The sequence below is a fragment of the Lottia gigantea genome, assembly GCF_000327385.1.
Source record: "Lottia gigantea unplaced genomic scaffold LOTGIsca_53, whole genome shotgun sequence".
Taxonomy (NCBI): Eukaryota; Metazoa; Mollusca; class Gastropoda; family Lottiidae; genus Lottia; species Lottia gigantea.
In genome coordinates, this window is record NW_008709815.1 from 379,186 (window position 1) to 392,863 (window position 13,678).

A 13,678-nucleotide genomic window follows, 5' to 3' on the forward strand; every position below is an offset into this window, starting at 1 on the left:
AGCTTACCAACGAAGGCCTTCATATCCCTGTGCAAAATTTGTACTGCATTTCAATCAGAGTTTGATGTTTTGAACATTGGAACTGATATAAAATGAATAGCTTAATTATATTGGTATCATGTGTACGTACCGCCCAACTGGTTGTAAATCCTATTACAGCATGTTTAGTTCCACCATACACTGGAAACCAAAATCCTGGACCAAAACCTAATACGGAAAATACTTATTGTACAAAACTGTAGTCTCAGAAACACTGACCCTGAAGATAGTCATAGTTTCATCGACTAGTTTAACACGTTGACAGAATGGGCTACAATATGCTACTAAGCAAGAGCTGGCAATTCTTTTCGTCTGGTTTATTTTGCAGAATCTCACGAAAACCCTACAGACAAAAATAAATCGGTCAACTTTCACCTATGGAAAGTGTGGACTAGCGTCTTTTAACAAAATTCCAATTCGCTTTATTACAACTTCAGTTATTCATGACAAGACATGACCACTTTCTAAATTAAAAAAAAATTTTCAACGTAATCTTACATCTAATAATACAATTATTTAAGTATATTATATACCCATGTAAAGATTTCATTTCATGCTGAGTGGGGAATAAAATATTTACCAGCAACAGAGGCAGTATTAACGATCAGTCCACCTTTACCACCCTTTAACTTGTCCATGTGTTCTATGGCTAGATTGGTTCCTCTTACAAGTGTCATCTGAAAGAAAAAAAAAGGTTTCGGTAAATTAAAACAATCATCCTTTAAGATAGAGACATGACTTTCCGAAGTTTGATGATATATGCAGACTATTTGCTTTGACTCTAAATACAGTTGGGGGATCGGATATGATATTTTACTCACAACGTTCAATGATATCATCAATTCCCATCGACTCTCATCCATTATACCGGCATTATTCATCATGATATCAATCTGACCAAATCGAGACACCGCATCTTTAAATACACCTGCAAATAAACCATTAAGCTATTTTATTACGCGGAGACACCATTTTATAATGGCATGTATTATTCTAGTCTACATGTGATACGAGTGTTCCAGTAACTTAAAACAAGAAGTGGATTTAGGAACGTTAATAAGAGTAGAGATATAGCTATATGTCGGCTCTAATCGATTTGTCCAAATTTATTCTGTTTTGGGCTCTTATCTTTAGTCCAGTATCATATACTGTATACATTTACAAGCACAGATCAACGGCATTTCCAGCTACAAATACGCATTTAATTCTCATTTAATTGCCTAATGCATTTGGAGAACTAAATAATTCGGGTTTGTGCATCATTCGTTTTGTAAGAACTTACTTTCAAATTCATCTGCTTTAGTGACATCCACTTTTAAGAAGATGGCTTTTTCTTGGCCATATTTTTCTTGAAATCGTTTAACCGTTTGTTCTCCCTTTTCTGTATTGATATCAGCTATACAAACCTATTAAGATTTACGCGAAAAATGACATTATAGTTCATGTTTTGTGAAAAATACTATATGGAATTTTGGATATTATTAAGCATAAACCAAATATTGTTAGGAGTGGAAAGCTAAAATTTGTAAGAACTTATTGATATAGCGGGCAACGGCTGTAATCCCGCAAGTCCAAACCCTTACGCATGTAAGTTTCTGTAATTGCAGTAACCATATCGTATAACTTATAAGTAATCTTGTGTGATCTTTAGTGTCATGCAAAATATATCGTGGCTTTCTACAAAATTGAAAAATTGCTTATTATATGACTGAACATAATATCCAGCCGACATACATTTAGAGCTATTGTCATAATGTGAACTCTTTTGGCTGTCATGTAGGAAAAAAAGTCTAAAATACCAACCCTTGCTCCACGCTCCAACAAAGCCTCCGAGATGCCCTCACCCAATCCCTGAGCAGCTCCAGTTATAAATACATTTTTTCCTTCAATTTTCATTATGACTTTCTATACACTACAATAGTACAATCTCAAATGTCACCAGTAGACCTACAAGCTGAAGTCGGTTAATTATGACTAAGTCAACTCGGTCGAAATACTCTGATAAAACTACCATGTTATAAATATAAGATGATAATATATAGGCCTATCTTCATTGATAATATTTTATACATTCAGGCTTACTTGAGCAATCCAGGTCAACTGAACGGTGGCGTTTCTGCGGGTGGAGGTGGCATGGCCTCAGAAATTTGGCTGGCTCAGCGTTTGCCACTAAGTTTAAAATTTCAAACCATTGTGTTGTTTTAAAGCCTGGTGCTATTGCCCCCCTTCGACCATTATGTGGCCTCCACTCGGCCTCCTCTGGCTAAACGCTACTGAAGCTAAAACTATTTCAGTTGTACTACCCTAGAAAATCAACACGAGTTTAGTATATGAGATTGCTACAACTATTGAGATACGAGATATGTCTGTTGGGATAGATTGTTATAACTATTGAGATACAAGTTCTATCTATTGGCATAGATTGTTATAACTATTGAGATACGAGTTCTTTTTTGTTAAGATAGATTGTTATAACTATGGAGATACGAGTCCAGTGTATGAGATTGTTACAATGTGTCTATTGAGATAGCTTGTTACAACTATTGAGATAGAAGTTATGCCTATTGAAATAGATTATTATAACTATTGATATACGAGTTTATGGTATCTTGTTGAGATACAAGATTGAGCAGGATTGTTTTAACTATTGATATCCTATGTTATCAGAATGCATGTATGCAAACTAAATTTCCCGCTGATTTTTTTTTAGCAATAATTGACAACTATTCAGATTGTTTTTCTAGCAGTGACGGCGGCGGCTTCCCGAAACTGAGGGTACACATAGGGGGCAGACAAACTCAATGAGGAGAAAATTGTCCAGACCGATTTCAGAATGCGCAACAAAGAGGAGGTTTCATAGCCTCAAGCCTACCATTGAGCGTCTGAGAGGGTTCTCTCTATCCCGACCCCCTCCCACCCCCTACAAGAGCCACCACTGTTTTCTGGATGAGAAATGGATAATTTAATCACATAATGCTATAAATTGCTCTCACTAAATAATGTAAGGTCATCTGACATTGGTGCTATTTAAAGTGTAAATCAAAACTTGAAAACTTGAAGAGTTTTGACCATAGCACATTCCTGATTTTGAAATTGAAATCATAAAACAAATAAACTGTAATAAATTTCTATTTGATATTGTCTTTTATATACACAGTCACACATTCCTGACACTTTACACAATTGAATTAAATAGGTCTAGATTCTATTTCCTGTACCAACTCTGTAATACTGACATTCTCATTATTTTTCTCTGTAATTGTAATAAACCATATAACAGAGCTTCAGCTGTAGGTGGACATCCTGAAAAGAAAATTTAAACTTAAATTTAGCAGGAATTTCCCTTTTGGCTTACATACAAGTTGCAAACAATGTAGCTCCATTAATATTCAAGGACAAGGGCAATAACTTAGTTTTGGACCAAACTTGACTGGGATCTCATCTATATATACATACTGAGTTTAATCATGATCAGATAAAAAAAACTGCAGCCTCTATTGTGCTTACTTGCCAAATTTGATTGTTTTTACTAAGTCAAGGGCAATAACTCCTGAACTATTTATCTGATTAACCAAAATAACATTCATATTTCCATTTATCAGCAACCCTGATTATATTATATGAAAGATGCCATTCAAAACTTACCAGGTACATATATATCAACCGGTATAACTCTATCACACCCTCGAACAACTGAATATGAATAATGGTAATAACCACCACCATTAGCACAACTACCCATTGATATCACCCATCTTGGTTCAGGCATCTGATCATAAATCTATAATTAAGAGAATAAAGAAAAAAATTAACTCCTGCATCCAACTGCGATCACAAGGCAACAATAACATGTAGAAAGAATCTCCAAAATAACAACAACAACAATTAAAGGGAGATAATTCATCAAAAGATTTATCTATTTTCTAGGCCAAAGAACATTGCGTTAACTCGAGAATCTATAGCTTTCAAAGTTGTGGTCAAACATAGAGATGACCACTAGCAATGCCAATATAATTACATTCCAATTTTTAGAACTACATGGACGAAAATTATCATACCATACCATACACACATTTTACATACAAAAATTACTATGAGAAGTTTGAGTGGCCTTTTAGATCAAGTTTTAAAGTAATCAGGTATATATAGTGAAATTATTACTTTTCTGAGAGCAGGTGCCATTTTGTTTGTTAAAGTTCCAGCTACAATAATAACATCAGCTTGACGTGGACTAGCTCGAAATACAATACCAAATCTATCCATATCATATCGGGGAGCAGCAATATGCATCATCTCTACAGCACAACAAGCTAAACCAAATGTCATTGGCCATATTGAACTCTGGAATAATAAATTTGCTTTTTAGATGTTATTTGTTAGTATTTGAAAAGGATTAAAATATTCCAACCCCATCGTGTCTGCTGAGATACTTATGGCTATGGCTTGTACCATTCAATTTCCTGTTTCATCCCTGTGGTTTCCTGTGCTTCCGTGTTTGATATACATAATATGGGCTCTGCATTAATTCTTGGGTACTCCCTTTGTTATTCTCAATAGTTTTGGTGTCATTGTGGTTAAAGAAAATCAAGAAAATTACCTTTCTTCCCCAGTTCAACAAATCATCTATACGGGCGACAGCATAATCCACTTTATCAATAGGTGCCTGAAATGGTGAAACTGTCCGTTTCTTTTCTACTGCTGTACTCTTTTCTCTTACAGCCACAAGACTAAAAGAAAAAAAATGATTCATAAAATATGGAAGCTAATTTTTATCAACTACATGTACACGTGTTGCTTATAAATGCCATTTTTATCGACAAAAACAAGTAAGTTTTAGGATCATATGTCCTTAGTTTTCAAAATATATACATGAAACAATTCATTACCTTTTTTCTGTTGAAGTATCTGTTACATTTTGTGAACTTGTAAATAATTGTTTAGTTTGTGAGGAAGATAAACATGCTTGCTGACTGATCACAGATTTCAGGAAAGGAGAAAAAATGCCATTCAGGCCCAGTACTAGAACAAAAAATAAAAAGTTATAATGGTGTTAAGAGTGAAAGATTGAGTCATTTCCTTATATTCATATTCATGCCATTCAATGGTTCATAATGGATGATTAGGCTAGTCCAAATCAACTCTAGCCTGAGATAGCTATTTTGACAGTTGCCATCTGGAAAATTAGGCCTTGTTAACAGGACCTAGTTTTTCTATCTCTACACCAGCCCACAACTGTCAAAATATATAAAAATCATAAGCTGCAATAGAGGCAGATGTTTCGATCTTATCTAATGCCATGAAATTATGAATGACATGGCCATGGAAAGGGCAAATATTCAACACTTCACAATTCCAAGATTATTCTAAGAAAACACCTAGTTTGTGAAAGTGCTAGGCATTCACTAGGCCTAGTGATTATCGAAAGGTTGCTCAGATAATGATTTACTTAAAACCTCAAATTTAATTAAGGATTTAATTCAATGAGTTAATTATACAACCTCTGCTTGTCGCCATTTTACTTTGGATTGTTTTGATACAATGCGCATGCGTCAAAACAAATGAAAAAATGGCGGAGTCCACAGAACTGAAGGTAATATTTACATTTATTTTCTTATATACAGTTATAATTGAATGAATAGTGTTTTGATTATATCTCGAAGTAAATGGGACCAAATTCAATTATTGAAATAAATCGACATATTCGTCTAGTATGATCTATTAACGCCAGAATTGTGTTTTCAATATCTCAGTTGGACTTCCTCTCTCTCAGTCTCTGTTTATTTTTGTGTGTTTGCGGAGAAAATTTAGGCTAATATTTCCTGTTTAACTTCAGATGAAATTTGGGGTATATTTGTTTGTATTTGAAGGAAAATACTTTCTACATCATTTCAAATTATATCTCTATGACCACGTGAACAGTAAAATGCTTTATTTATCTAGTAAACAACATTCATGGGGAATTTTTTATTCGTGGAAGGGAGGTAACTCACTTTTCAATCTTAGCCTTAATAACCGGAAGTGGGTAAATTTTTTATGAAATCGTTTTTGAGCCCATTCTGGCATGGTCTGTACAAGTTCAATTGAGTAAAAGATGTAACTTGTAGGTTATTAACAAAATTAAAAAATAAGATATAGATTACATGGCCCTACATGTCAACATTTTACTTAGCCTATAAATTGACTAAAATGACAACAAACATTATTGTAGGATTTAAGATCTTTTTTATAGGAAGCCCAAGGTCATTGTGGCCTCTGAAATTATAAGGACACATTTGGCTGGCACACTGGCAGAGGTTTTTTCTTGCAATATTTTTTGGTTAAAATAATTTAACGGAATATTATCATTTTAATTAGAGGAATATCAACTTCAATCTGTAAACTTAGGCATGGACTGTGCCATTTTTAGAAGATGATTACATGCAGTGGTACATGACAGCCCCACAATGAAATCAAGAGTGATTGCGGGCTAACTGGAATGTTTGGTCCTTAAGTGACATTTTGACTAGAGTGTAATTAACCATGATCCAATTCCAAATCATTTGTTGGGACCTAGGCTAAATCATTAGATTTATCACTATCAGTGTACATCAAGCTTTAGGATCACTTGATTGCATTGATAGATATTTTGACTTTAGTTAAAAGTGAAAATACTTTTGGTGAAATGAATGTTGACAGATTTATAAACAGATTACATGTATATTCATTTTCTTGGAACTGACAAAGATTCACCAGTGAATCGTGCTACATGTATTTTCCAGTCTTGTAGAAAATTGATTTTGCCCTGTAGAAATATATAATATTTATATTTTTTAGCACATGATTATGAGCTTTCGAGTCTCAGAATTACAAGTTTTATTGGGTTTTGCTGGAAGAAACAAGAGTGGTAGAAAACAAGAATTATTACAGAGAGCTTTACAATTAGTACAGAAAGGTTGTGGCCTTCAAGTTCAAATTAAAATACGGGAATTATATAGGTATAGTATATTGTATTACATGCAATGGACATATTTTATTTGTGAAAAGCTTATAACAATAGAAAATACTATTCGAAATAAAACAATGTACAAATTTATCACTCAAATGTATCTGCACGAACTGTGAATCGTTTTTGTCACAGTTTTATATGAGTAAGTCAACTATTCAGTTATTATTATTTCTGTAATAATTTCAGACAAATATTTGCTACTAACGCTAATAATAGAAGACGGTTTACTGATCCCACTACATTGACACACAGTCAAACAGAACAACCTACGCCTACTCCGGGGATAGCTAGTGGTAGGTATTGAAATGATTTTTAGTTTATGTTAAAAGTTTTAACATTGAGATGAATTTCTGTTTATGTTCCATTTGATTACCTATATTAACCAATGGTACATAAGAAAAATGATCAAGTACCATCTTGGAAAATTCAAGATTTCGGCTGTCTCATGTAGAGTGAAAACAGCATTTGAAATAATATGGTTAAACCTGAAAAAAGATAAATCTTACAGTATAAGGCCTGTTATAATAGATCTACTGCTCATTAGCTCACTTACTAAAATGTGTCATGATTGATTATTAATCAGTAAGCACTGTTAACTGACATTTAGTCAACTACTAATTAGGTTTATACAAATTGAGGAAAGTGAGAGCTATCTCAGTAGTAGTTCTTGTTGAACAGTTGTATTAGTTGAGATTGTATTAGTAAGTCAGTGCTCATATTTAGTTACTATCAGAATGGTGAATACCAGAACTAAAAATAAAAAAGATGAAAACCGTGCCCCAAGTTTGGGCAAAGTTGGTAAAAATAAGAAAACCAACCCCGTAAAATTAACAAATATTCAAAATGTGGAAGTTAGTAGAAATATTGTGAATTATTTGGAATCTAGTAAAAGAACAATTACTAATCAACAAAGTGGAAAAAGGGACAAGGAAAATAATGATTCTGAGAATAATGAGAAACGGAAAGATACTAATGTGTCAGCAAAGTCTGTTGAAGAGACAATTCCTGTTCAAACAGCAAGATTAGCCAAGACACATATATCTACAGAGCCAGCCCGCTGTAATCAAACATCTGATTTTTACCATGAAAATCGTCATGTGTTTACTGGTCAACCAATTCAATATCATCTTGGGGTGCCAATGAATTATCATAAAAGACATATTAATCCAAGATGGCCAAATCCTTCAAATCATCATTATAGAAGTTCTTTTAATTATTTTCCTCTACCCAAGCCAAAAGGTATTGTTGAAAAAAGGACCCAAATCATGTATCATGTCATTATATTATTGAAAAATGTTAATGCCATCTTCACAATGTCAAGCTATAAGGAACTGCTTATTTCAGTTTGACTACAATAGCCACCTTTCTTTTATCACAGAATGCTGCTATTTGATTGGATTATACACCAGCAAATGCAACCAACCAGAGCCCTTGTTAGATTGACTGTAATCATTATGGCTTATTGTTTACCGACTTTCAGTCGAGGAGTTTGATTGGATGTATTCAATGTACAATGTTGTATTGCAGGTGGTATAGATTATGGTGGAAGTAAACATTTAACAACGATACACCCTCCAACATCATCCTCAATGCCTGTTCATCCTGACGTCAGATTTAAACATTTACCATTCTATGATTTATTAGCAGAATTAATGAAACCAACTAGTTTGGGTAAGTTGTGATCAACAGTTGAGCTCTTTACAACAATTCAGTATATGTAATAAGTTGTATGGGATGAGTTGGCATTTTTTTATTAGATCCAAAATGTCTTGCATATAAGATTACTGTGGGCACAAAGCCATTGGTACAAAAAAGTACTGACAGACAGAGTAAATATCCCGCAAACGAGTTAAGATATGTGGTAATGTTACCATCATTTTATTTTGTTCTAATTTTGTTTTGCAGTTCCAAAAAGTAATAACAGATTTCAAGAATCTTTTTTTGTGTTTCATCTTACTCCTCAACAAGCTCAAGATATAGCTATGTCTAGAGATTTTCGACCCGGTGCCAAATGTGAATATACTGTACAGGTCCAATTGAGGTACTGTTTTACTGTTATTATAAGAAAATAACTTCTGCATCAAAAATGGATCATAGCGGCACAATAAATTTTGATTCACACACAGAAACATTTATTCACTTATATGTTAGATGTGGTCCAATATTAAATACTCAGCAAGGTTAAATATTGTGGTTATTTATTTGATATTAAGATTGATGTTAGATGTGGTGCGATATCTAAATGGTTATTCCTATTTTCAGATTTTGTCTATTAGAAACTAGTTGTGAACAGGCTGATAATTTTCCTCCCAGTATTTGTGTAAGAGTAAATGGTAAAATGGCCCCATTGCCGGTATGCAGTGTTTTCATAATTTCTCACTTTCAATTTTATTCTAGTCATTGTAATTAAATATATGTTATTTGAAGCATATTCTTTGTGTTGTCGATTTATTTTAATGTTTATTTCAAATTTCAATCTTTTGGTCTCAATTTTATTCAAATTATTGATGATTTTTTCTTTCAATTGTTACATTAATAGTCCATATTATATTATTTATTTGAATGGAATAATTTGCTATGTTACAGAATCCAATTCCTACAACCAAACCTGGTATTGAACCCAAACGTCCTGGTCGAGCTATTGATATCACATCATTATGTCGTTTATCACCAACAATATCCAATCATTTAGATGTGTCATGGGCATCTGAATTTGGTCGGGTAGGTCTCTATATGTGTTGTGTATATGTTGTCTGTATGTGTTTTCTGTGTTTTCAGAATCCAATTCCTAAAAAGAAACTACCAGGACGAGCGCTTGATATTACACATCTATTAAAGCTAAATCCTAACATGAGAAATGAAATCCATGTATCTTGGTCCTCAGAGGAGGCAATGGTGGTATGTAAATAACAGGTCTTCTCTTATATTAACACAGAGTTTTTACTGTGTATAACCAATCAGACATGCAAGGGGCATCAAAACTTACAAATTTTTAACTCCATTTATTGAACAATAGCTTGTATTTTCTACATTCATAAATAGAGAGAGAAAACTAATTATTTTTAACTATTCTGTTGCTTTGTTGAACACATTCATGAAAGGCTGCAGCAAAAATTTTATGTACTTAAAAAAGTCATAGTTAATATCGTTATTGCCATTCATATACAAATTAGAGAACAAAGTAGCAGCTTTTGGTTATGTTTGAAATTGTACTTGTATAAAACATAAAAAAGGTTATTGTGACCATTAATGGGGCAAAGGGGAATTGAAAATTATTTGGCATCTTGATTTGAGTTAAGCATTTGTATATTAAAATGTCAAGGCAGTCATACTTTAAAGCATGAATCTTTACAACTAAAGAAATTTGATATATAAAGAGATTGCCCCTTGGTCTTTTTAAAATAATAAAGACTGTCTGCTTGGCTAGTGTTATCTATAAGTGATTAAGAGAAGACCTGATATACCAATAGTTGTAATTAACTAAACAACCACCATTTAAAGTTATTGGTTCATTTTTCATTCACCACAACTATAGCTTCTTCATCAGAATTGAACTTTTTTGTGATCAAGAATCAAATTTTATGCAACTATTTTTTAATGTAAGTCTTAGTGTTGGAAATGAACAAGAAGCTGTTTCTTTCAAACTTTTTTTATTTGGTCACCAACTTGATATGCACTTTATACTAACAGGTTTTGTTTTTGTTTGTTGTTGTACCTTGATTGGCATAATTGAATGTTGTTGAATGGTATTTTACTTGAATACTTAAATTTACTGATGAAACTTGACCACCACTTGTAATAAAGTTATATTATGCAACTCTATTGGATAACTTATGAATTCAACCAATATAATGGTTTACAGTGTTATTGTTTAAATTTTGTCCATAAAAGAGGGCACATGGATAGAATTGATAACATTGAGATCAATAATTGACAGTACAAAACAATAACATGATTACTGTGTACGACCGCATGATTAGCAAAAATGATATTGAATTATTACTTGGTAGTTATTAGACTAATGGTATAATAAAGAAATGATCATTAACTATATTACAGGGTTATTGTTTAGCAGTGTTTTTAGTACGAAGATTAACCTCTGATATATTACTACAAAGATTAAAACAGTTTGGTAATCGACATCCTGATCATACCAGAGCATTAAGTAAGTGGACAGATTTTCAATTCTAGCACTCAGTAAATTCTGCCCATTGTATGTCCGATAATAGTCCATCAATGACCAGTTGAACAACTGCCATCACCTAAATTTGTATTATGTTCTAGATAATGGTTCTTTTTAATTTGTTACATTAGACAATATTATTTTCAGTCAAAGAAAAATTAGCACATGATCCTGATAGTGAAATAGCTACAACTAGTCTACGTGTCTCATTAATGTGTCCAGTAAGTAAACTGTATAATTAGTCAATTTGATAGTGATTTACAACTTAATCTGGATGCAATAAAAATAATTTTGCAGCAGTCAGATATCCAGCATGGGGGATATTTCTGCTGCAAAATTATTGTTATTGCACCTTGTATAGTAGGATGTAAAACTTGTATTCTTGGATGGGGGAAAAAATTGATTTATGAAAAATTATTGAAAAGGTTTGATACATGCAATATCACTAAATTTCACATTATACAAAGCAATTCTTTTTACTTTTTAGCTGGGAAAGATGAGATTACAAATACCTTGCCGAGCAAGTACATGTACTCATTTACAGTGTTATGATGCCAATACATTTCTTATGATGAATGAGAAAAAAGCAACGTGGATTTGTCCTGTTTGTGATAAACCTGCTACATTTGATAAATTAATAATAGATGGGTGAGTTATCTTATTCTGAATTTTATCCCTAAAAGATATTTAAAAATTCATTTTCAATAATGAGTAATTTTTTATCGCAATATTTAATCAAAAAGTTTTCAGTATTTAGTCAGAATATTTTCAATATTTAATCAGAATATTTTCTGTATTTAGTTAGAATATTTTCAATATTTAATCAGAATATTTTCAATATTTAATCAGAATATTTTCAATATTTAATCAGAATATTTTCAATATTTAATCAGAATATTTTCAATATTTAATCAGAATATTTTCTGTATTTAATCAGAATATTTTCAATATTTAATCAGAATATTTTCAATATTTAATCAGAATATTTTCTGTATTTAGTCAAAATATTTTCTGTATTTAGTCAGAATATTTTCAATATTTAATCAGAATATTTTCAATATTTAATCAGAATATTTTCAATATTTAATCAGAATATTTTCAATATTTAATCAGAATATTTTCAATATTTGATCCAAAAATTTTTAAATATTTATCCAAAATTTTTCATTATTTATCAAAATATTTTTATCAAAATATTTTCAATATTTATTCAGAATTCTTTCAATATTGCATCAATATTTAATCACAATATTTGATCTCTTTTTCATAGTTATTTCTTAGAGATATTCCGAGCGTCTCCTAATTGTAATGATATACAGTTTCATCCAGATGGTAACTGGAGTCGGCTGGAACCACCAAAAGAAACTCATGTAATAGCTAGTCCGGTTGTATTTAAAAATGAAACAGCTTCTTCACCTACATCTACTGCTGCTGTTAAATTACAACCTTCTGAGCCATCTAGTAATAGTAAGTAGGCCATTATTTATTCGACAATTGGTTTGTAGAACGGTTTCATTTACAAGATAGGTCCCTTTAACATATTAATACCATTAAAGATATTAGGAAATCCATTTCATTGTGTTATTAATGGGAAAGGAGCTCTGTATTGAACAGGAGCATTTTGTTTTTCTGCACATCATCAGTTAAGTGCCAAACTATATTTTAAATAATTCTTCATTTCTCTTGTAGAAGGTGGCGGTAATGATGATGTTATAGATTTGACATTAGACAGTTCAGAAGATGAAGAAGATGATGATGATGATCCTCCACCTAAATCTGTTTCTGATAAAGGGTGCGTTAGTCCAGGAATCATTAATCTGGATACACCAACTCCACCACATGCTGGGTCAACTCAATCAGTTTCTAGTAGTCCTAACAGTACACCCTCTTTAGATTTACATCACAGTCCTAGCAGACTCTCACCTCTCTTTACTCCTAATTCTACACCTCCACCAGCACATTCTAAACCCTCTCTACCTTTTCCTGCCACCTCACTTACTAATCATTTTCCTCCTTATCCTTTACCTCCTTTAGTACCCAGTAGTTCATTACCTGTAACATCCATGCCTCTACCGTTACCGAACATGTCTCCATTAGAAGTTGATCCTACACCCTCAACTAGTGAATTATTCCCTCCTGGTACAGAAAATTTAACAGATAACGAATTTGAGAAATTCCTCAATAATTTAAACTGGTACTAGATCATTGTAAAGAGCCTGTTAAATTTGATAATAAGACAATCCTCAGGGAGACATAACATAATTTTATTGAACTGTTGTTTTATTTGGTGGGACTTCTTTTTTTAGTCTGGTCAGGAACCTGACATCTGTTAAACAGATTCCATATTTTTAAAGTATTATTAGAAAATGTAGAATTCCAAATGATCACAAAAAGATTTTTTGGGGTTATTTGTGGTAAATTAATTCATCTGTAGATAAATGATATTGAGTTGACCGAGGAGATTTCCAAGA

General features: G+C 32.4%; 3 protein-coding genes across 3 annotated transcripts; 1 reads left to right on the forward strand and 2 right to left on the reverse strand.

The window, feature by feature from the left end:
* Window positions 1-19: 19 nt before the first annotated feature.
* On the reverse strand, window positions 20-1,935 carry LOTGIDRAFT_126231 (hypothetical protein; the record flags this gene model as incomplete). Its single annotated transcript, XM_009062743.1, has 5 exons — window positions 20-207; window positions 620-716; window positions 861-967; window positions 1,322-1,445; window positions 1,843-1,935. The coding sequence occupies 5 exons, from the start codon at window positions 1,933-1,935 to the stop codon at window positions 20-22; spliced, it is 609 nt and encodes a 202-aa protein (XP_009060991.1).
* A 1,309-nt stretch (window positions 1,936-3,244) lies between these two features.
* On the reverse strand, window positions 3,245-4,789 carry LOTGIDRAFT_126242 (hypothetical protein; the record flags this gene model as incomplete). Its single annotated transcript, XM_009062744.1, has 4 exons — window positions 3,245-3,342; window positions 3,685-3,820; window positions 4,201-4,380; window positions 4,637-4,789. 4 exons carry the CDS (start codon window positions 4,787-4,789, stop codon window positions 3,245-3,247), a joined length of 567 nt encoding a protein of 188 aa, XP_009060992.1.
* Window positions 4,790-5,602: 813 nt separating this feature from the next.
* On the forward strand, window positions 5,603-12,958 carry LOTGIDRAFT_193532 (hypothetical protein; the record flags this gene model as incomplete). The annotated part of the gene is made up of 12 exons (XM_009062745.1): window positions 5,603-5,629; window positions 6,853-7,013; window positions 7,211-7,317; window positions 8,552-8,695; window positions 8,930-9,065; window positions 9,287-9,377; window positions 9,611-9,745; window positions 11,084-11,189; window positions 11,355-11,428; window positions 11,695-11,855; window positions 12,478-12,674; window positions 12,900-12,958. Coding segments are annotated over 12 exons (1,395 nt in total), but the record flags the coding sequence as incomplete, so codon positions are not given.
* Between the last annotated feature and the right edge of the window lie 720 nt (window positions 12,959-13,678).